Here is a 25,172-nt window from a genome sequence, read left to right on the forward strand (position 1 = left end):
TCACTGGCAACTTCCTTTTAAAGGCTCTTAAATGCTGACTGTGATGCTGCAATATTTGAACAAGTGGTAGCCTTTTCTTTGAAGTCTCCAGATAACCGTGCACTGCTCCATCTCTTACACAAGACTTATGTACATCACTGGACCAGCCAATGAGTTACATCACACTCCTACCACGGTTTCAGTATTAATGGTTCACTTGTGGAATCACCTGTGTCAACAAAGGACTTCAAAGTGTTCTGTGTGTGTGTGTGTGTGTGTGTGTGTGTGTGTGTGTGCGTGTGTGTGAAAGGATGAGAAAAAAAACACTTTGGAAGTTGTACCCTGTTATGAAATGAATTGATCGAGTTACGTATTGAGCTTGACCATTAACGTGTTGTCCTTCATTGTTTCTGATGTCCTTTATTTTCATGCATTTGTTTTTTTTTTGCAAAGTGAATTTTATTTTCCCACACAAAATTAAACAACATATACAAAGAGAGCCTCATGCAAGCCAGGACATGTCCTCAGCTTTAAATCTGTTAATAACCACTGATTTTCTTTGGTATTTTTTTTCAATAATTGAGTTGAAGTATAATGGACATCTTCATTGGTTAGAAGTAAATAGGTACAATTACGTATTGTACTTTAGTTAGTAACATAAGAAACATCGAACGAGGCATAGACAGCTGTTGGCCTGTCCGTGTTATTGGTAACTGGCCAATAGAACTCAGTTGCATGTAAAACCAATCTATACGTGGCAGGCCTGACCCGAGAAGATGAAATTACGACAGAAATCTGGGCTCATGAGAATGATGTTAGTCTGAGAACAGATCTGCTTAATTTGACATGTGACCTAAATAAAAGGCCTCCTTTGAGACCAGACTTTTTTCTCTGGTTGTGTTTACTCTTGGGCTTCCAATTAACAAACCTGAACCCTTTACAAGGACAAGATTTAACATGAGAAATATATGATGACGCATTTTCATAAAAATTAAAACACATGACAGTATATTAAGTAATCACGATTACCTCTACCTTGACAAAAGTAAAATGCAGCTTCCATAAATGCATCTGAAATAATAATCCAATAATATATTTTGAATATATAAAACAATCTGAGTGGGGCCAGTCTGCATAACGAGTTTTTTTGATACTTGAAGGATATTTGAGGCTAATACACTTTAACTTAAGTAAGATTTTGAAACAGAGACATACTTTATTAATCCACGAAGGGGGATTTTGATTTAACAGCAGCATAAGGCACAGGAATATAACAAATAGATAAATGGAATTAACATATAAACTTAAATAGATTATAAAATACAACAAATAAGAAAAAAGTTATAGGTATTTATAATAATATTGTGTAGACTATATAATAAGGATAATAGAAAATCAGTGCAAACTTTTACAGTTTTGCACTGTCCATAATGAGAAGCAGTTTTAAACAGATCTGAAGATGTGACTTATTGTCCAATTTTGTTGAAGCGAGCAGGAATTTGTTCTTGTACCTATTTGTCCGATCGCTGAATCCAGGACTTTTACTTGTAGTGAAGAACTTTATGTAATGGCAACTTTCTCTGAAAAATAACCAAAATACCATTAAATCAAACCCTAATCAAAAGGCCACTGATGCACCATGAACATGTGGTGTACGCAGGCAAAGAAGCTATGTAGTCCATGCATAGTTGTGAGTTATAAAGATTTATTTAATCCAATTCGAGCAAGCAAACAAAGAGAACAAAGGAACATGGCTCCTGCTGCCTCTCTTTGCTGTGGTAAAAAACTATAGGCTCACCAAGGGGCATGCCGGCCCTCTGCCCACCCACCTACCTATAAAACATCAGGTGCCCACAGTGTCAACCCAATTTCCATAAAAAACAAAAATACTATGTAAATAAAATTTGCTAAACTATATAATATACAATAATGATGATGAAACTAAACAAATAACTAGCAAAACAAAATATTAACAAAATAAACAAGCATTTAGAATAATCAAACAATACTCTTTATTATTAATAAACTAAATAGAGAACTAAATACTAGCAAGAAATAAATAGCTCCAACACTTTAAGTTCAGTAAGGGATGTGAATACTTCTTCCACCACTGAACATTTTATACAGTCATGGAGAAAAATATGAGACCATTGTTTTCTTCAATTTCTTGTTAAATTTAATGCCTGATACAACTAAAGGTACATTTGTTTGTACAACTACAATGATGAAACAAAAATAGTTCATAAGAGTTTAATTTAAGAGCTGATATCTAGGCCATTTTCCATGGTTTTCTTGATAATAACCCAAATCATTATCAAGAAAAACATGGAAAATGGCCTAGATATCAGCTCTTAACCCTTTGGAGTTTGGGTCTATTTTGTTGGTTTTTGACTCTTTTTCATTCTGCATGTATATGCAACTTAAATAATGATTACCATGCCATGCTGGTATCATCTTTTTTCAGCACAACTTCACCTGATTATTATTTTGTCATTTTGACTTACTGGATCAACATTTTGAAACACAAAAGAACACACACAAAACACACATAAAAAACACACAAAAACAAACAAAAAAAATATTTAAAAAACTCACGAAAAACACAAAAAATAACAAAAAAACACAAAAAATCTCATTTTACACTTGGTCGGGGTGATTTTTACCTTTACTGAAAAAGAGTTAACGCACCAAACTGGACATGGAAACTTCTAGAAAGCCAGAACTTTAGAGGGAAGCTGACAGCAGGGCTCCATGCTGCTTCATTTCTACTTCATAAAGAAGTCATGCTCCTGCGCTTTTGTGGACTCCAGAGGGTTAAATTAAACTTGTATGAGCTATTTTTTGTTGTTATCATTATATATAATATAACAACTGTACCTTAAGTTGTACCGGACATTAAAATGAACAAGAAATTAGAGAAAACAAAGGGTGAACTAATAATTTTTCCATGACTATTGGTCTCCCAGGTGTGTTACCTGAGCCTCCACAGGCCAGTGGGGGAAACACCGCCCCCAGTCGGCAGCTCACTGTAACTGCAGCCAGTTCGCTGACTGCTGGTTCGACGCAGCAACACAAACGCCATCTTTAGTCGACAGGCTAACTACGCTACTGAAGCAGAGCCGTGGAGCAAAACTAGGTCAGGCGCCTGGAAAACGAAACCGTTTCTGAAAATCTTTATTTTGAAAGCTTCCAGTCAGCGTTTGTTTACCTCCACGACCCCCCGTGCTGTCCTATGGTCCAATGTGTTTGATCGGTCGGCCAGCTCGAACGCAGTTTTCTTGTGTCGGTCCCGGTTGACGAGGAGTGATCGCCTTTTCTCACAAACAGCCCACGGAGGTGAAAGCCAGGTAAGTTGAGGACAAGGGTTCTGCTAAGAAGCTAGCCTATGTTTTTTTTAAGTTAACTGTTAACTGCAAATATCACTTTATATGGGCTAAAACTTGTTTGCTTTTTAGCTAACTTAGTTAGCAGGATCTCGGTTCGGCTCAGCTAGCTAACTCTAATCTCGGTCCGTTTGACGTGTTTGTGTTACAACCAAACCTTCCGTTTTGACATTTAGTCACGCTAGCATCACGACATGTGTGTGCAATTTATTAAAGAGTGATTTTGCGAACTTAGTTTAACATGAGGCTGATCAGACGGTGGTGTTGTTTGGGGCAGAGGGAGGTGTGTCATCGTTTACAGTGATCACAGTCAGCGGAAACACCCAACTCATCTGACACATCAGACAGAAAGGATTAGTTGTGCAGCTTTTGCAGGTTAGTCACCAGTTTGTCCGGTCAAAGTCTGGGCATTACACATAGAATAAACACCACAGTTATCAGAGGACCTTGAATCATTCATGCATGATAATGGGAAGTCAAGCAGGATCTTGTCAGCATCAAACCAGTTTCTGATTAAAAAAAGTTAATGCTTATTAGACGACATCATCAGATGTACTGAATCAATGCTTATAATGCTTGTAAATGTAGGAGTGGGGTTATAAATACAACATTTGCATGGTGTATGCAATGTTTTATTGTAGGGGTGTACGTATTTTATTCGTTTCCAATCGAAACACAACTGTACTGAGCTTTCAAATTTAATTATCGTGATCTAAAGCACGATTTGCGAAATTAAAATTTTGACCATATAGTGTGGTGCATTAAATGAGAGTTGACAGGACATTAAACCAAAAATCTGTTGATCATTACGAATCAAGACTCGACAGTTACACAAAACATAACTTTCAGTGCGGGGAAAAAATTGCACTGTGAACTTAAAATTGATATTGATTTTTTAAAATCTAAAAAAGATTTAAAAATGTGTTAATTTATCATTTCTTGGTTAGAGCAGCACACATGTGTGGATTTGCCATATTACTCTCTTTTTAATCATTGCTAATTTGTTCTATTAATTTTAATATTTCATGGGCTAAGAAATTAATTGATACATAATGAATAGATCCTATGATAATGCTGCTGCTTTGCAATCATGCATCACTTCAAAAGGATATATCTTCAGTTTGTACCAGCATGCATTATACTATCATACATGGTCTACAAGCTTATTAATTGTTTGATAAATGGGATAAAATGTAGTTAAAATTTAGTAATTACATTAGTTCTGGTGATTTAAGAAGCCCTGTATAAAAAGCAGTTCCAGTTAAGAGTTTCTCAGCCCAACCATCTGGATTTTGTTAACTCCTCTTCTGTTTACTCAGGATGAAACGAGGTCTGCAAGGGAATGAACAGGAGGATGGAGGTGGCACCAGCAGTGGGTCTCAGGAGACTCTTAAACGGTCTCGCAAGCAGAGGAGGGAGAAAGATCTGGAAGAGGAGGGAGCCCACTGGGGCTATCTGCCCCAGGAGATCCTGCTGCACATCTTCCAGTACCTGCCTCTGCTGGATAGGGCTTACGCTTCTCAGGTACCCATGGAATAATGAGCCACCGCTCACTGCAAAGGAAGCAGTGCATGTTGTGTTGTTGTTTAATGATGTTTTCGTCTCTTTCATACTCTTCGCTTCACTCTTCTACTCTACGCTTCATTTCATACTCTCAGCTGACTCAGTCAACTTTGTAATGCAGCATGCGTGGAGGCAGGCTTTCATGATGAGTCACATGACTTTTCTTTCTGTATGTTTGCAGATATTACACATGCTTAGTTATTGCATCTGTTGCTTTAGCTACTCTCAGTATTTGTATTCAGTTATTAATATCTAATGCAGAGGTGACTAGTTGACTCCACCAAATTTAGATGCATTAACCCAGTGCATAAAATATGGAACACAAAGATTTTTGGAAATTATAGTTGTAATGAGTTTATTATCCATCATCAATTTAACTTTAGTCTCTACTGCTGAAGCGGTTTAAATTTTTATTAGCAATGTCTCAAATGACAACATGAAAACAGTGTAAACTCTTGTAATGATGAACATGCAGAGAATTTTCGCCTGGATCTGCTGCTCCTCTCGGCTTTATAGGAGCTTTATAGTGAGTTTCAGCTCATTGTTAAGCTGCAACCTTACTGTTTTGGTTCACTCTCAACACACTCAAGTTGTTGTTTTTTGACCCAGGAGGAAGCTGTTTTCAGCGAACAATCTCTATAATCCCACTGTTTGCTATCTGCTGAGCTCCAAAAAGCAGACAAACACAGCTTGTTTCTGCTGCCCTCAAGGTAGGTTTAAACTAGTCAATTGGATTGTAAACAATGGACAAGAGAGGGATAAACACACAAACAGACACGCATACCTGGTGTTTCTCTTTTTCCAAGAGGTTTTGTACTCCTGACATTTGTACCAGGGTGAAGGGAGCTTTCCCCAAATTAATGGTTTAGATAAGAATCAGTATAAAATAGTTTACCTAGCATTGTGTTGTCAAAATATTCAGTTAGCAGGTTAGTTTTGCTGCTGTTGGCTGCATTGAGACCAAAACATTTAAAGAGGTTAAAAAGACTAAATTGTCAGTTTTAACTATCTAAAGAATAATAGTCAGGACACTTGATTCAGATTTTTATTTATATTGCTGTCACTACAGGTGTGCCGGGGCTGGAATCAGGCTTTTCACATGCCAGAGCTGTGGCGCTGCTTTGAGTTTGAGTTGAACCAGCCAGCGAGCTCCTACCTGAAGGCCACGCACCCAGAACTCATCAAACAGATAATCAAAAGGCACTCCAACCACCTGCAGTACGTCAGCTTCAAGGTATGAACTGATGGAGAGGAGGAGGTCACGGCAGGGGTGGCTTTCGTATAGAGTAGTAAAGTGAATTCTTAAGTTCTCTTCAAGTTAAAGTGTCTTTAGGTCTGATTTTCCCTCTCAATGCTGCTCAGGTGGACAGCAGCAGAGAGTCTGCAGAGGCAGCGTGCGACATCCTGTCACAGCTCGTCAACTGTTCTTTAAAAACACTGGGGCTCATCTCCACAGCCCGGCCCAGCTTCATGGAGCTGCCCAAGGTAAGCTCCGGCAAGATAATTATTTCTGCTATTATCTTTATTTGCAGGCAGAAATAAGACACTGTGTCCACAAGTTTTAGATTACTGTTAATTGCAGTATTTTATTTTCTTTATCATCGTGATGAAAGTAATCAAACATGAGCTTCTCTGATCTAAAAAAAAAAAAAAAAAAACGTCACATACTGTTGGGATATCAGTTGTCAGCTAAAGACATTGCACTCTTGTACTTGCTTGGACAGCTAATCTTGGAAGATAAATTGTGAACAAAGTGTGATGTCTGCACTCCTACACATTTCTGTTTTTATTCATTTATCTTAATCCAAATGTATCTTGTGGAGTTTTTTTTCTTTATCACTAGTGGTGCTGTAGAGTAATGTTTTCATGAGTTTCAGTTTAATTTATATCTTTTACAAGCACATTCACAAGCATGCACATGCATCCAGTAAAGGATGATGAGATAGATATTTCTGCCAACTGCAGAGGGCGGTAATGCAGACATATAGTGGAACTAGATGGCAGTTGCTTGCTATGTCTGCATGTCATATATCCTGATGTCTTGATTAATAAAACTAGCATTTAGAGCTACCATGTTTATGAAAATAAAAGGATGACTAAATGTTTCTCTCCCTCTCGCTCTATTCAACAGTCTCACTTCATCTCAGCGCTGACGGTGGTCTTTGTCAACTCCAAATCTTTGTCCTCCCTGAAGATCGATGACACACCTGTAGATGACCCGTCACTCAAAGTCCTGGTGGCCAATAACAGCGACACACTCAAACTGCTGAAAATGAGCAGTTGCCCTCATGTTTCACCTGCAGGTATTGACAAATGGAAGGAATTATCGCTATTATTAGGATTTTAAAAATCCTATTTTGAAGAAAAATGTAGAATTAGAAAGGGAATGGTGTAAGCAAAAGAAATATAAAATTTACATTTATTAGCAATGAGGGAGTTAATTGGACATAATTTACTTGGGAGACAAATGCAGAAGGGATGGGACATTGATATTAAAATAGGGTGATGCCACAATTCATAAATTACTTCCTAAATATTACATTAAAACAAACAGCTGTAAGTGTAAAAGCTACAGGGAGACAATGTTGCCTATTGTGCTCAGCCTTAAACAGGCTCTAGTGGTTCCCAAAATTCTGTCTGCCACAGCCTTAAGCACAAGTGCCAGTTAATCAGGAACACCTGTCATGTTCTAAATATGGATCATAAACTGGCTGTTATGTCAATGCCTAATTTGACAATCGTATCTGTACTATTTGGAGTGGCAGGAGCTGGATGTGTCATCCTCTTATTTATTATGTTTCATTAACTATTTCAAATTATTTATTTATATTGTCAGCTAAATATATCATCCATATATGCATTACTTTAGTGAGCTATTTTGACTTTACTCACTTGCTAACTAGTTTCTATACACTCTTGTGGTGTAAATGTGACAGCTGTCTCAGTGTGATATGCCTCTTACTGGTTATTTAAAATGTACTAAAGATCAGCATCACCATACATGCTTATTAATAACAAACTTTTTGAGAATTTTATAAAAATTTAGTTTATTTTCGACCTGCAGATGTACCCCTTGTGATACAATCACCCCTGTTGAGAATCACTAGTGTAGATCTAAACTTGACTAATTGACTTCCCTCTGTCTCAGGCATCCTTTGTGTGGCTGATCATTGCCACGGCCTGAGAGAACTGGCGCTCAACTACCATTTGCTGAGCGATGAACTTCTCATCGCCCTCTCCTCGGAGAAGCACGTTCACCTCGAGCACCTTCGCATCGACGTGGTTAGCGAGAATCCCGGCCAACAGTTCCACACCATCAAAAAGAGCAGCTGGGACGCCATGGTGCGCCACTCTCCCAAATTCAATCTGGTCATGTACTTCTTCCTCTACGAAGACGAGTTCAGCCCTTTCTTCCGCGATGAAATCCCCGTCACGCATCTGTACTTCGGCCGCTCCGTCAGTAAAGATGTGCTTGGCCGCGTGGGGCTCACCTGCCCGCGTCTGGTCGAGCTGGTGGTGTGCGCCAATGGGCTGCGGCCGCTGGATGAGGAGCTGATCCGCATCGCCCAGCGCTGCACACAGCTGTCAGCCATCGGCTTGGGAGAGTGCGAGGTGTCCTGCAGCGCCTTCGTGGAGTTTGTCAAGATGTGTGGAGACAGACTGACGCAGCTATCCATCATGGAGGAGGTACTGGTTCCAGATCACCGCTATGGGCTGGATGACATCCACTGGGAGGTGTCAAAGCATCTGGGTCGTGTCTGGTTCCCAGACATGATGCCTACCTGGTAGATCTCTGGAAGAAAATTTAAGTTGAGTCGCTTGGAGAACTATGTTTTTTGGCCCTTCATCATCCTGTTTTTTTCCCCCGGACACTATATGTGTCCCTGTTCTTCTCCTTGAGTACATGAAGAAATTTGCATCACTTTGAGTTTTAATGGGATGAAACAAGAAACATTGATTTCAACTCCACCATGTCGTTCTATGTATACATTTTTTATTTATAAGTATATTTATATCTAAATGTATTTGTCTTGTTGTCACTCATAAAAATTAGCACCTTGATTTCTCAGCCTTTTCTTAACCCTGTGATTGGTTTTCCATGGAAATTAACAGGAATTTCTGGGAATATATATTATTAAAATGTAGGGGTTATTTCATGTACTAGTCTTTACTGCATTACATGCAGGCAGATACATAAACATATTTTCATATCGTAAGTGGGCATAAGTACAAATCCTTAGAACAGAAATTTACATGCAGTAAAGTATTTTTTATACAGATGTGTTCAACAGATTATCATCACACTTAGAGCAAAATGTCTTTGAGACCAGGAAGTGTGGTATTTTAGAAAAGTCTTTAAGTTTGATGGATAAATGCACCCGCTAGATGGGTACGCTGACCATTAGAAGCCATTTGTTTCGGTGATATCTCGTGATAATCACCAAGAGAAACTTTGTGTGGGAATATGCAGATGATCTGTGGTTTGCTTCCCTCCATATCGCCCAGAGCACCCCGCTAATTTACAGCATCACAGATAACGATACTGGCAACATGGAGATAAGCCAAACACTGTTCATCTGCACATACTGCCTACAATGCAATGACACGAATCAGGTTGAACATCAGCAAAGTTTCACTTCATTATTTTATTTGTTTCTGACTCTTAAAAATCCAACATTGACACATTGTGACTGTACAAGAATACAAAACATTTCATTATGAAGGCACAGTTGCCGTCAGTGTGAAGCTTCTTGCAGACTGGATGGTTAAACACAAGACTTTGGACAGTGAAATCACAGAACACAAGGACTTCTGTTAAAAACACATGCTCTCCACGTGTCGTCTGCTCCTGACTCCTGTCACTGTGTTTCTGTTTGATGTCTTTGAATGTGTTTCTGCATCTCATTTAGAAAACTAGAGCTGTCTCACTCTGTTCTCTGACTCAACATGGACAGAGATTAAGACTTAGAACAGCTTTATGTGAAGGTGGTGCTCTTTGGTAACTTTGGCCATAATCATCTTAGTCTGTATATACTGTAAATATATAGAGAGAGTCATGGTTGAACATATTTTTGTGTGTAATGTACATTAGCTATATTTCTGATTGCCTGACCCATGTTCTCATTGAAATTGTAAATATCAAAATGGGAGGGAGAAATTTTAATCCTGGACATCATATATCTGTACATTTACTAAATCGTACTAATGCACTTTTACTCCAGTGAAGTACCCAGGTTTAACAAGCTGCAATGTCATTAGGGCATGTCATTAACAGAATTTGCAGCCAAATGATGGTAAACTTTGGTCAATAAATCTATCTTTAAGTCACCTTGCTACTTAATTTGCTTTTTATGGAGTCATTTTATATTCTTATATAAACATTCTAGATTCTGAGATATTAAATTGGCAGAATTGTTAGATTATTGACAGATTATGCACAAAAATCATTCTGGTAAACTTCTGGGAAAATGGACAAACCAAACCTGCTTGACTGTACAATCATTCACCATGTTAATAGTCAGAAAGATTTATTCTGGCGAAGCATTTTAACATATTTTAGAGGTAAATATAGATAAACAATTTAAGGTCGCCCCATGAAGAAATCTCAAATGGATCGACAGGTCATTAATACATGGAGAAAATCAGAAACTTTTAAAATGATGTTGTTAAAAACAGAAGAAAGGGCTTGTATATTTAATTATGACTTCAAGAGACACTTTTTCTAATTGTGAATTTAGCTCAAATTTATGGAGCAACACAATTAAGCATTTAAATGCTAGAACAGGGCTGCACAATTATGACAAACAATGTACTTTTTGCAATAAGTTTTTCAGAAACAACTGGCTGGGCTACAGCAAAAAGATGCTGGTCCTTTATATTTTGCCCAGTGCTATGTATCTGATGCATAACAACAAGTTCCACATCATGTATAATTGATTAAAAGATAAAAAACCAAGATCTCAACGAGGTAATTGTGCAGCCCTGAAGACAGGACAGCGTGGCAGTTGAATGTTGATATAACTGAATGTTTGCCTGAATGTGTTGAGAATGAAATATTTATGCCTCTATTGTTTGTTGCAATAGAGTGAAAGGATAATAGTTGGAAGACGTCTTAAGGTGGACTCATCAAGGATGTTGTTTTCTGTGGACACTTGGACTGTGCAAAGAAAGAGACCTGTAAATCATTTATGTTCGGTTTTAAATTAATACTTGTTTTACGGGGTTGATATCCTTTTTTGTGTATCTTATTAAAAAAGAAACGCATATATTTCTTTAGTTGTTTCCCTCTGATAGGGACCCATCATGTCTTAATTTCATGTTTTGTGTTTCTGAAGGCCAGCCAGGCCTGATATTGGACTTTATCCTTTATTGACTTACAGTGCATTTTGTTGTGTATTTATAAAACCATGCCACCTGCTGGTTAATATTAACTGCATTTGTATTCAGTGCTTATAGATGATTATTATAATATTCAAGAATAGGCCAAGTAAGGGCTGCAGTTTTTATGGAGTGTACAGTGACAGTGTGTTGTTTTTATTTTTAGTTGAACGAGTACTGAGAAGATTTATTGGAAGGTAACCTCTTGTACTTTTCCCAAAGACATGTAATATCTGAGTTAAGTTCACATTAAAAACGCCTGTTTGGTTATGTGTTCCATGTCTGAACTATTAAAACAACACCGTTGCTTTAATTAGCTTTATGTGTGTATTTCCTTTGTCTTTTGCACAGTTGTCATGTTTTGATGTATAGTAGATATATACTTCTAGCAAGTTCATTTTGTCTATTTCTGAATATTAGAACATGTAAGGTAAAAAACATCTCCTACTTTCCTTTGTCTGAACAAAAGAAACCAAAGTATAGTAGATATATATTAAATATAGATATCACCATGAAACTAAAGTTATTTACAAATTTCATGTTTAGATATATATATATACCAGATACACTGGTTGAAGCAAATTTCAAAGTTATTATTTTCGTTTCTTACAGAGGAAATTGGGATTTTTTCTTTTATCATTTCATACATCAGAAAATTCTATCAAAAGCCATAAAAATTGATTTTCATCATGGTTTTAGGAACAAAATGTTATAATGTTAAAAATTAAGTATTGACTGATGGATAAACCACTCTGTAAAAACCTTCAGAATATAGTTAGGTTGTTTTTAGGAATAAAACTGGTATATTTGGTGTATGTGAGTGTAGCTGAAGTTGAGATTTATGGCTCAGAGCATGAGAAAAACTCATTTTGAGAGAACAGCCTTTAAAGATTTCATACATTCTAAATGGAAATGACTATTTGAAAAAAAATATTGAATCTAATTCATAGCCACAATAATATAGAAATGTACACACATAAAAAAACACATAATATTATGCAGGAGAGTCGGAGCTTATGATGCCTATGATAACAAGGTTTAGACTACGTTCGTGATACTACACACAATAGAATGCTAACTTTTAGGTAATTTAGAAAAAATATCCAAAATATAGTAAAATATACACCTACATTTCTGTTTTGGATAATTCCACTATTCTGATAGAAGACGTGTTACGGAAGAAAAATAGCCCAAAACCTTAAAATTGCCCAGTGCATGAAAAGTAACATGTTTTTGCCTGTAGTGTCTCACCTGAAGTGAGGCTCAGTTAAAAGCTAATGAGTAGAGGTGTGTTTTGAGCTACAGGTTGGAAAAAGCTTTGTCCCCATAACAGAAATTGAAGAACAGAAATCCCTCGTTTTTGACCTTTACAAAGCTCTTGTTGCTGTGTTTTGAATTAGTCTTCAGCCTCAGTGTTTCGGTCCACAGTTAACATTTAATTAATTCTGTCAGATGTAGTGAAGTAGACTATTGACCTTCAAAATGTTTCATTGTGTGAGCAACTCCCACTAAAATGACACCTATAAATCCTTGAAAACGGAATATTGTTCCTATGTTTGAAATATTCTCAAAGTCCATTTTTTAGAGGATTAAAAAAACCTCACAATAAATAACAAAAGGCCCATGTCTACAATGCATTATAAAAATATGTATAAGTCATTATAATCTGCTTATAGCACTGCATATAAGCGCTCATAAGTATGTATAATGCTTTTTAAACAATAGCATATTATAAAGCATTTATATTACTTATAAAGTCAAGTATCATAATATCAGTGGTAACTAAGTACATTTACTAAAGTAATGTATTTTGGGGGCACATAATGTACTTTTTACTCCACTACATTTAGCTGCCAGCTTTAGTTACTTTTCAGGTTGAGATTTAACATAAAATAATTCCAACTAAATTAAAAATTATTACACGTTTATAAAGCAAACCACATAAAAGTATATTTAGGAGTAAAAATGAGCCCTACCTTGAGAAAATTAAAATGCTGCTTACATAAATACTTAAAAAATCTCAATATAATAATAATATCAATTTGAGTGATGCCATTCTGCATAACGAGTACATTTTGACGCTGATACTTTTGTACTTTTACTGAAGTAAGTTTTGAATACAGGACTTTTACTTGAAGTGGAGTGATTCTGCAGTACTACTACTGTAATTCTGCTGGTACAAGTACTTTTACTTAAGTAAGGAATCTGAATACTTCTTCCACCACTGCATAATACTCGATAATCCATGGTAACTCACTGACATTGTTTTTGCAAACCCATGTCTATAATGCATAATAAACAAACTTATTATGTGTTACAGGGTTAGGATTAGCCTAACCCACTACCCTTACTCCATAATCTCCCTATAGTGTCTTTTAATGCATTATAACTGAAAATGTATAACAAATTTAAGAGCTATAACACACTATGATTCTCAAAAAAAGTCTGTAAGTACAAGCAATGATGAAGCATTATGATACTTCCTAGTTGATTATTGTTATAAAGCATTATTCATATTTATGAGTGCTTATAACTATAATTATACGATTTTATAAGAAGATTCTAATGCATTATAAGAATGTCTATTGTGCATTAGAGACATGAGATCCATAAAAAGTGTTACCTAATGTTTTCTTTGGATTCTTTACACCCTAAAATGCTTTAATAGCCCTTCATAACTCTCTTGTGTGCCTCCTACAGAGCTCTTATCCTCTCCCCTTAATGGGTCACAGAGAAAATTTTATTAGTCAAACCCTGCAAAATATCTTGCCTATAATGTACAGAAGCTATGTGTTTACAGCGGAAAAATAGGCATAACATAACTCATGTTGCTAAGTAGAAAAATACACCACCTCTGCACCGGATAAACTGTGAGCCAACTCATTTTAATTTGAATCCAGTCGCAAGGGTTACATTAAACTTCAAAGATCCCTGGGAGGAAATTGGATCATTACAGAGAAAAGGAAAAGGGTGTAATACAATACAAGTAAATGTTATTTATACTGCACTTACCTCCAAGCAGAGTGCTCTCCAAGAAGGTATATAAACAACAGTAAACATGAGGCCATAAAAATAAGCACAAGCAAGAGGAAATAATAGCTCCATTAAGTGAAATCAGATCCAAGACATAACTTGAGTGCTGTCTGCTGCTCCACCCACATCTAATTGTGTTTTTTGGTCTTAGGATTTAAAAGGATAATAAGTGATATTTCTTGAAGAGGAAACATGCTGGTAGCACTTTAGGCACGGACCAAGATCCGATAAAGATAATCGACATTATTCCTCCATTATTCCAAACACAGTTTTCTTAAGTTTTCAGAATCAGAATTGTTTTATTGGCAAGTAAATTTTGGTGCAAAAGAACAAAGTACTAAATATAAATATGAAGACTGTCAGCTATATCCAGGTCTTACAGCTTTGTATGTACAGAAACACTCACATGAACACACAAAATTCGGTCGTCATTTCTTTCTTCAGTCATTCTTCTATAAATTCATGTGTTAGCTGACATTTTGAAGGAGATAGAAGCATGACTTTGGCTCTTTTGTACTGTATACTGGGCACATTAGTTTCATTAAACTCGCCCACACACTCCCACTCAGATGTTCTACTTGTTTTGATTAAATAAACCTCTTGACAGTGAAGGCATACACTGTGCAGCCCATGCTTTATGCTCATCTCCCTGTACTTGATATTGGATATACAGGCATAGTATATCTATGTGATTCAAAATGCCTGATAATTACTCCAAGTACTTGTTGTGGTTGTGGGTGTGAAGAAACTGTGTTTGACATCTTCCTGATTGACCTTTTTTAACACCTGTTAGTTTGACAAGTTATACACTTTTGATTGTTTTAATTACAATGCTTTTGGTGACCTCAGAAAACTCCCATCACAGGCCTCTAAATGAACAGCAACACTAATGTGTGTGTGTGTGTGTGTGTGTGTTTGTGTGTGTGTGTGTGTGTGTGTGTGTGTGGTCTTGAGAGAGACAGGCTTTGTGTAGGAGAGAGATCTATGGAATCAATTTCACCAGCACAAGCAATGATAAGCAGTCCAGGAACATCATTTGCGGCAAATTTCATTAAAGATTTCTTAAGCTGACTGACTGACACACATATCTTAAATTAAAGGCTGATAAATGGCTACACACAAACATTTATACTGTGTTAGATTAGGGGTTTTACATGATTACATATATAAACATATATTTTAATGAAACGTGTTTCACTATGACTATAAGACACGTGGCAGAAATATTTGTTTTGTACTGATATTTTGTATTGATAAACTATACCAATAACTGTATCTACCACATATGATAGTATAATTAATGAAACTGACTAATTCTTACTATATAACTATGTATCTAATAATGTTGCCCACAGGGAAGGGATGATGAAGCATCAAAAGGATCTATTTGAAAATAAAATTATAATAACATTTTTATATTATATATATATATTTTTTTAAATATAATATATTTTTTTCTGTTATATTAAATGAAGACATTAAACAAACAGGAATAAAAATATGAATCAATTAACTTCCTTATTAAATCCGACAAATAAAAATAATATAATATATAATAACAGACAATGCACACAGTAAACTACAAATACAACCCTCCGAAAACACAATTTGATTAAGAAAACTAAGAAAATAGATATAAACATTTAGCAAGACTAATCATCGGGCATCGAAAGAGACGCACAGATGAAAATATCATCTTTTTTTTTTTTTTTTTTTTTTTAATATATAAGCCCATTTTTGTATGGTCTATCCCGCCTGTAGCACAGTATGATGAGGCTGTATAAAATCTATATTTATCAAGGGGCGTCTGGTGAATGAGATGTAGGTCAGAAAGAGTTGATGTTAAACTTCCACAGACACTCCCAGAGTGGGTGGCCTGAGAGTAGCGGCTGCCAGCTCAGACACGGCACGGCTCTCCTGGGAGGGGTCGACGCAGCACAGGAAGAGTCTGCTTTCTCCTGAACAACTTTGGCAACTCAGCGAGAAGAATCAGCACATGAAATTTGTGTCAGTTTATCAGCTACGCTTCTAAAAACCTGTGCCGCTAGGAGGGGATGCTGGGGGTGGCGGGAATGACGGGCAGGTAAGACTTTTCATTAGCTCGGGAAGCTAACCGCTAACTTCAGCTAGCAAGCTAAAGCCAGAGGGCTAAAGTTAGCCGACCGCTCCGCTATAATAGACGTCAGCATAAAACTGTTATTATAAATAAACATTTTGGTCCTGGATAAAAGGTTAAAGGTTGGTCATTGTTGCTTCGTTATAGCTACTTTGCTGACGTGACGCGATATAACGGCAGCGATTTCCCCCAATCCGAGCTAATTGTAATATTAGCATGCTAGTTAGCTGTTTTTAATGATCTAAAAATCAGATAAATATATTATTAGCACTCACCGCCCCCGAACTCCAAGCATAAACGATATCGTCACCCTGTTAAAATAATCGCCTAACTCCTTTTTTCAAGTTTTGCAGGAAACACAAAAACTTCACCAAAAGTGTAACATATGACATTTATTGATCATTTCACTCAAAAAGGATGTAGTAAAGGATGGCTGTTGACATAGTAATAACACTGTGTGTAAATTATGTAACTTAAGAGAAATAAATGACTTGGGCAATTTTTTTGAACATGCCTTTGTGACTTAAGCGAGATATGGTAACACTTTATTTTGAAGGTGTCCACATAAGAGTCACACAAGTCAGAAACATGACATGACAAGTATCATGAGCATTCATGTTACTTCAAATTAATGTTAGTGTCAATTAGTGTCATTAATGTTCATGACACATCTCATGTCATGTTTATGACACGCTCATGTCACAATTCTGTAGACACCTTCAAAATAAAGTGTTACCATATCTTGCTTAAGTCACAAAGGCATGTTCAAAAAATTGCCTAAGTCCTATTTTATTTTGATTTAGGCATAATAAATCCACTTAAGTCACACACTTGACATAGGCCATTATCTTAAAGTGGTAAAATCACATGATCTGATCAACTGAGGATGTAGGCGATTTTACCATAGGTGGCCAGCGTCACGAGGAGGTGATTTAGGCAAAGAAACCAATTTTGACAAAAAATGACTTAGGCAATATTTTAACAGTGTGACAATATGCACATTCAAATATGACTGTGATTTATTCAAGTTACTTAAAAGATGGCAACTAATGCATTGTATGTAATTGCTGGGAGGTAATAATAAACTTAATTTTAACATGTTCGACATGATTTCTCAGTCATTTTAATTACTTTATTTACAGCCGGGCGGTTTAATTTATAATAATACACAATCATTAATAGTTTATCTTTATTTTCTACCAATAATCTGAGTCAGCAATGTAACATGTAACTGAAGTTATCAAAAAAGTTGATGAAGTGAAAAAGTACAATATTTGCCTGCAAAATCTAGTGGAGTCGAAGGACAAAGTAGCATATAATGGAAATACACAAGTAAAGTACAAATACCTTAAAAGATCAACTGAAGTCCAATACTTGAGTTAATGTTATTCGTTACATTATGGTTATTAGTCAATTTATTTTGTGTGTGTGTGTATGTATATATGTGTGGAGGAAAGACTGCATGCCCCTTCTCTCTCAGCAAGTTTTCAGTACCAAATTAGGTGATGACTGTGCAGTGAGTAATAGTGTTAGTGAGTTCCCCAACTGATTCACATATTATGTTCCACTCTCCATGGTGACAGCTGCTGAAACAAGTCCAGCAGTTAATGTAGGAGTTATGTGAGAAATGATAAACATTGGTCCAGCTTTTCATCCAAGTTATTTGTCAGCTTTGCATTTCACTTGGACTCCGGGGAAGTATTGTACTAATATGTATTTTCTTGTCTCATGCAACAGCATTGCTAATGCCCTGGCCAGTGCGGCCTGTGAGCGATGTAAGAGTGGCTTTGCTCCAACTGAGAAGATTGTCAACAGTAATGGAGAGCTGTACCATGAGCAGTGCTTTGTGTGTGCCCAGTGCTTCCAGCAGTTCCCAGAGGGGCTCTTCTATGAGGTAGTGCACTCAAACAATCACTACAAATCATTTCAGAAATCAACACCGTGATGAGCCATTCTTTATGTGCTGCATGTGTGGTGTTGATTTGCCTGGTACTCTTTTATATGTAGATTGTATTGAATGTATCTCTTGAGTGAAGGAATCCAAATCTTCTCTTCACAGTTTGAAGGAAGAAAATATTGTGAACATGACTTCCAGATGCTCTTTGCCCCTTGCTGTCACCAGTGTGGTAAGTGTTACAGGGTCTCCTTCATTTAGGGGCTGTCCAGATTTAGTGTATGATCCCCAGAAAAACTAGCAACCACTTTCTGTAAAGAATAAGTTATTTTGTCTTTAGATATAATCTGATCACGTCTAGATCTAATTGCGATAGATGGAGTACAAGAGTGCATCTCAGACTTTCCTTCCCTCCTCATATCTAATTTAATTTGCAGGGACTGAAGATGGACAGAAAAAAAGGCATTTGCACAGAATAATATGGCTAGAGTAGAGATTGTTAAGGCTTATCAGGAACTGAAGTGGGGTTGAACTTGAAACCTTTACTTACTCTTTTGCACTCAACTGCATTAGGTGCAATATTTGTTCAAGGCAAAATACCATTCTGAATTTACTATGTTGGTGATGCAAAGATGCCCCAAGACGTGTTCTACTGACCTACAAAAAAGTATTTGTTTGTTTAAGATCCTCTTGAAAAATCGTATTATTTAAAAATATTTTTCGAGGCGACCACTCCCTCAACTATCATGAAACCTATCACAATTCCAATATCATTCATAATAATCACATTACGATATTTTTTTCAAATCATTCCTTCATTGTTTAGGGTTTTCCCACATTTTTTAGATGGCTGTAGCACAAATGGCATCTTATGCTTATTTGCATATTGGTGCTGTTATCACATAGTCACCTGAAGTCACATTAAAGCCAGATGGAGATATCTTCAGCCAAATAATAATCAAAATCTCACATCAGGGACAGTATTAAAAAAAATAACCCAAAAATGAATAAAATCTAGAAAGGGAGAGATACAGCTTAGTTGAAGTACATCCAGTCGAAGAATCCTTAACAAAATTTTTAATAGCATGAGAGCTATGGTGCACCACTTTTTTACGATTCAGAAAGTTCCGTCCCGGAGAAAGTTTCAGAGCAACCATAGAAACTCACTACAACTGAACTCCCACTCTTGCGGCGAGCTGCTTCCTCCTGCCTGCCCCACACCTACTGACTGCCTGTGCACAGTGCAGGAGGAGTGGGAGATATTCTGCGCTGTTGGCAGAAAACAACGACTCCTACCGACGCTCTCCACATTGTTTTTACGTTAATTAGGCACAGCATTTAAGCCATATAATGGCAAGGAAAACCCTGGCATAATGTGTGGGAGGCTTGCCTTCACATAAGCACATTAAAATGTTGGTTAAGCTTTTCTTTAAATCCCTTCTGTTGGCCCCCCTTTTTCTTCTCGATTGTTATCTCTACAACGTTTATTTGACAGACCTTCCACAAACTTCTCCATCATTAGCGAGCAGTGTATAGAAAGGCATCCAGCCTTCACCACATCTCCCCACGCACTTTGGGAACCGCTGCACTGCGGTATATATGTGGATGTAAGCGTCCCTGACCTCTTTGAGCTCAAATCCCACTGTGTCCTCACAGATTGATCTTTAAGTCTATTCATACTTTTATTTAGAACTTCCCACTTGTGTCTAGATCACCCAAGATGCATTTTAGTGCAACATAAGCTTAATTTAAATACTCTCTGACTGTGCCCCGGGAGAGACAGCCATGCTCTAATTAGATTAAATTAAATGGAACATTTGAAATGCATTCAACATTAAAGCGTCACTTTGAGAACACTATAGGAAGCACTGTAGTGTATTGTAGTAACACCAGGACTCCATAATGGAGTGCTCATTAGGAACTCCCGTACAGTACCCAAAAAATAACATCCCGTCCCAACAAATACTGGAAAAGTCAAACTTGGACTTACCTCAAACTGATCTCTCACTTATGGATTTCCCTCAGGGGAGTTCATCATTGGTCGTGTCATTAAGGCCATGAACAATAGTTGGCACCCTGACTGCTTCTGCTGTGACATTTGCCAGGCTGTGCTTGCAGACGTGGGGTTTGTCAAAAATGCTGGCAGGTAAGTATCCCATCTTATTACAGTCTTAATATAACAGCGTGACAGCCTGTAAAACAGGTGGTTACACACATGTCAAGCTGCTGACTCTCTCACTTTTGCGTTCTAACAAATAATGGAATTTTGAGCAGCTGTGACAGAATATGTCAAACCATTATATTGCACTTATAATACTTTCTTGACACCGCTAAACTTTATTATCCTGCATTCACCTCAGGCACCTGTGTCGCCCATGCCATAACCGCGAGAAAGCTCGTGGCCTGGGCAAGTATATCTGCCAGAAGTGCCATGCCATCATTGAAGAGCAGCCACTGATCTTTAAGAATGACCCCTATCACCCTGACCACTTCAACTGCAGCAATTGTGGGTCAGTCTTCACCTCTCTACTCCTCCCCACTGCTAAGCACAGAAAACAGCATGTTCTTCAAAATAGTTTTCAGGACCATATGAAAAAAAATCTTTAATGTGTTTCAATGTTTCTCTGTCCACAGGAAGGAATTGACAGCTGAAGCCAGGGAACTGAAGGGAGAGCTCTACTGTTTGCCCTGCCACGACAAGATGGGCGTACCAATCTGTGGTGCCTGTAGGAGACCCATCGAAGGGCGTGTTGTCAATGCCATGGGCAAGCAGTGGCATGTGGAGGTTTGTCAACAGCAATGAAACTATTTATAATACACTTGTAACTATGTGATACAAAGCAGGGGAAAGCAGTTTTCTGGAGAAGGCAGGAGAAATGCCGGCAGTTGTTGCCAATGCTGGAGTGGAACATTTTCTTTAGGATTATTCAACATAAATCAAGATTTCACCATCAGAAGGGACGTGCATGTGCATCTGAATATGTAGAACCGACAATAGGTACGGCCTCTCTCTCTTGAACAAAGCCTTCCATCAGTGGCTAGATTTTTTTAAACCCTGAAAACGGAACTGAAAAGAGGAACAGAAGTCTAATTTTCTCTCAGATATCACTGACCTCCATGTATTGTTGGAGAGCTTAGATCCCAGTGTATCCTTACTGAATTACAATTTACTGAAAGGTTATTATGAATTTTTAGCTCAATTATCCAAAAAAAGAAGAGAAAAGAAAACTGCAGACCCCAGCTTTAATTCATGCAAAACTTTAAATTGACTATAACAAGTGCTTCTGTAAAAATCCTCTGCAAGTTGGACGAAAGGGAGTAGGCTTAGTAGACAACTGACCGAGGTTAATAGTAGTGGACAATGCCATGCTGACCACCTTTTAATGAAAGGCCTTCATAAAGCACAATAAAAATCTAAAAATGAGTTTCACATTTAGCAACCATTTCTTATGCATATTAATTCACTGAATAAACCACTTTAGTACCATAACACTGTTAATGAGCTAAATTGAGGCAGTAAGAGAAATGTGAAGAAAAGCACTTTTAAAAATATTATTTTTCCTGAGGCAGAGCGCAGCAGATCAAGTTGTGTTCATCTGTCTGGAGGCTGCTGCATGTTACACTGCTCACAAGACTGTTATCAGTGTATAGCAGTCAATTTAAGGCTGAAGACAGTCATTAGCTGAAATTAATTTTGTGTCTTACCACTTCATGAATGTTGTGTGGAAAGGAGGACTGTTTTAATAAACACTGTGGGAACACTATGGAAATGTTACAGTGCTTTCTGCATAGCACTGGTGGGCTACATGTAATTAAAACAAAAACAACACGAAAAGATTGAACAGTAATAGGTCACTTTTAGAAGTATTTCTAAGTTAAGTAAATATTCATATTCATGTGATGCTCATGCAATATTCATGCTGTGTTGGCACCTGCTGCTCTCAGTTTCACATGCCTTCATAAGGAGTTTTCCCCCTCTCCCTCAGCAACATTTGTTTTTGTTTACAGCATTTTGTGTGTGCCAAGTGTGAGAAGCCTTTCCTCGGTCATCGGCATTACGAGAGGAAGGGGTTGGCTTACTGTGAGACTCATTATAACCAGGTGAGACACAAACGTGCCAAGGAAAATAATGCATTTTGAGGACACTGCAGACACCATAATGTCAATATTTAAAAAAAACCCTTAAAAACTTCTTATTTCTCTGTTTCAAGCTCTTCGGCGATGTGTGCTATCACTGCAATCGTGTGATTGAAGGCGATGGTGAGTATGATTATCATAAAGCATCTTCAGTACATAGCTTTTCGTCATTTATATAAAATGTGTCAACTGGTAGAAGTTGATTAATTCCCTTTTTTCTTTCTGTGACCCTCAGTGGTTTCTGCTCTCAACAAGGCCTGGTGCGTCAGCTGTTTCTCATGCTCCACCTGCAACACAAAACTCACTCTCAAGTAAGTGATATCGTTCAATAGCGGCTTCTTTTACTAACTTATTGTGTACAAGTACTACCAGCTGATTGTTGTTTTCCTCTCAGTTCTGTAACACTCCTACTTTAGTGTCTTAACACTTGTCTTTGACTCCACTGCTACAATTCTTCTCTCTTTTGGCTCTTTTCCTCCCCTTTCTCCTCTTACGTGCTTCCCTTCACTTCTATGGTAACTCAGAGATAAGTTTGTTGAAATTGACCTGAAGCCGGTGTGTAAGCACTGCTATGAGCGCATGCCCGAGGAGCTGAAACGCCGATTGGCTCGACGTGAGCGCGATGCCAAAGACCGCAAGAAAAAACCTGCTGTCTGTCTGTAGAGTTATTATTCCTCACAACTCACCACTCCGTCCTTTGGTTGGTGCTTTCTCTTTTCTGTGGTGTTCCTTGTTTGACAGCATGGCATGATGTCATTATTTCTCATCAATTTAGTAAAACCAACACCCTGCAATTGTATTGCTTTGTAATGGTCTTGTGCAAAACATCCAACGCATGCATTTGGTTCAAAGATGAGCTTTGATGCTGATATGGAGGCTGCAACTAACAACTATTTTCATTAGTGATTAATCTGCTGAATAAATGATCAGTTTGGTTGATAACATTTCTGAGTAAATAGAAATAAAAACAACAACCAAGAATCACTTTCCAGAGTCCAAGGTGGCATTGTTAAATTTCTTGTTTAGTTCAATCCACAGTCTCAAACCCAAAGATATTTGGAGCATATTCTGATAAATCAGTGTTTTCTCCATTTGCCTGTGTTATGGCTATTTGCATGTGTGTTTTTTTTCAGGTGCAGTGTATTGAGCTCTATTTTTGTCTTTTCTTTTTGAAAAGTCTTAACACAATGAATCTGTCAGTCGACTTACTGCTCAATCTACTAATCGTTTCATATGAGAAACTTCCCTCGAGCTTTGGTTTGAATGAATAAGTATTTGCTGCCTTGTGCTAAAGGACATACTGTATGATAATTTCAACGCTCTGCAATGGTTGCAGAGTCGGATATTACGTCCTTAAAGAAAGGCCCTAATGCTAGTATTATTTGAAGTGAGAAGAATTTGACTAGGGAGTCAAACCCGTATTTAACCTGCAGTAATTTTAATATTTAGATAGAAGGAGGGAGACCTGAAAGGTTAGGGAGTCATTAGATTACATATTTAGTATTGACATTGTCTTTCTTTCATTCTTTGCAGGAACAAGTTTGTTGAGTTTGACATGAAGCCTGTTTGTAAAAAGTGTTATGAGAAGTTTCCTCTGGAGCTGAAGAAAAGGCTCAAGAAGCTGGCCGAGTCTTTGGGACGCAAGTGACCTGCTTCCTGCCAAACAACCTGGACGTGTTCCTACTATCTCTGTGATGGTAAATGTCCCAGAGAACTGCTGTATAACAACACAAGGACCTGGCATTATACCAGTACATCAATATTTGTCCTTTTAAGTCTGGCAATCAATTAAAAATATAAATATATACCACTGTGGTGTTGTCATAAAGGTGCCTGTTAGCGGATGGCTTTGTTTCTTATTTCTTTTTATACTTAAATGTTCATTTTTTTTAAACATTCCTAAATTGTCCAAATTAGTTAAATTTTCTCTCCTTGAAAAGAAATTGTTCCAGTTTATTCTGACATAACCGTGAGCATGATTGCTAATTGCTGTCTAAAATTCTCTTGAATTTAAAAAGATTGTTGTTTGACATGATATGGAATTACACATGTGCCTTGAATATATGAACTTAAAATGCAAATAATGTGAACTACATGCAATTATAATAGTTATGCCTTATTATGTCTATCTTAACTAGCCAAAGTATCTACTGAAAACATAATTTTATCAGCCTGTGCAGCTTTTATACCTCCGTATGAATAATAACATAGCAACCACTGTGTTCTTTAAGATATTGTAATGATGTCTCGTCTTGCTAACATGAAAAAGTAAATAATTGTGTTTCAAGAAAAATTTAAAATTAGCTTTAACTGAGCATGGCTCATATATAAACCATTAACTCCCCTGGATATGGTTAATATAATAAATGTCAAATGGTGATTACCTGGTGCCTCCTGTCATTTTTCTATGAGCCTGTCTGACCGATGTTTCCTATGTTTTGAAATATTCTCAGTAGGTTGAGAGAACATTTGAGATCGGAGGGTGCTGTTATGACTCTTTTAGAGTAACCTTCATTCTGCACTGTATGCTTTGTGTGTACGGCAGTGAAATATAACTGCGTGTACTGTAAACACCTGGGGTTTGTGAGCCTGATATTTCTGCCAAATTAACATTTGCAACTTTCTGAGGGAAAAAGTTCAAAGGAATCCAGATGAAATGAACCCATCAGCTGATTATTTAACATGAGAA

At 37.2% G+C, this 25,172-nt stretch overlaps 2 protein-coding genes across 3 annotated transcripts; both read left to right on the forward strand.

Moving 5' to 3' along the window:
• The first annotated feature begins 3,034 nt into the window (after positions 1–3,034).
• On the forward strand, positions 3,035–11,619 carry LOC131983026 (F-box/LRR-repeat protein 3-like). Its single transcript, XM_059347603.1, has 6 exons — positions 3,035–3,326; positions 4,682–4,886; positions 5,995–6,159; positions 6,288–6,410; positions 7,057–7,228; positions 8,074–11,619. Exons 2-6 carry the CDS (start codon positions 4,683–4,685, stop codon positions 8,712–8,714), a joined length of 1,305 nt encoding a protein of 434 aa, XP_059203586.1. The 5' UTR covers positions 3,035–3,326; position 4,682; the 3' UTR covers positions 8,715–11,619.
• A 4,613-nt stretch (positions 11,620–16,232) lies between these two features.
• On the forward strand, positions 16,233–24,866 carry LOC131983035 (LIM and senescent cell antigen-like-containing domain protein 1). Of its 2 annotated transcripts, XM_059347609.1 has the most exons (11): positions 16,233–16,419; positions 18,190–18,346; positions 18,512–18,578; positions 20,372–20,492; positions 20,707–20,856; positions 20,981–21,131; positions 22,355–22,447; positions 22,558–22,606; positions 22,719–22,794; positions 23,008–23,183; positions 24,017–24,866. In XM_059347609.1, exons 1-10 carry the CDS (start codon positions 16,391–16,393, stop codon positions 23,144–23,146), a joined length of 1,032 nt encoding a protein of 343 aa, XP_059203592.1. In that variant the 5' UTR covers positions 16,233–16,390; the 3' UTR covers positions 23,147–23,183; positions 24,017–24,866. The 2 variants fall into 2 exon arrangements, with proteins under 2 accessions (XP_059203592.1, XP_059203597.1); XM_059347614.1 differs by lacking the exon at positions 23,008–23,183 and having other exon boundaries at positions 16,236–16,419.
• Positions 24,867–25,172: the final 306 nt, after the last annotated feature.

The sequence above is a fragment of the Centropristis striata genome, chromosome 2, assembly GCF_030273125.1.
Source record: "Centropristis striata isolate RG_2023a ecotype Rhode Island chromosome 2, C.striata_1.0, whole genome shotgun sequence".
NCBI lineage: Eukaryota > Metazoa > Chordata > Actinopteri > Perciformes > Serranidae > Centropristis > Centropristis striata.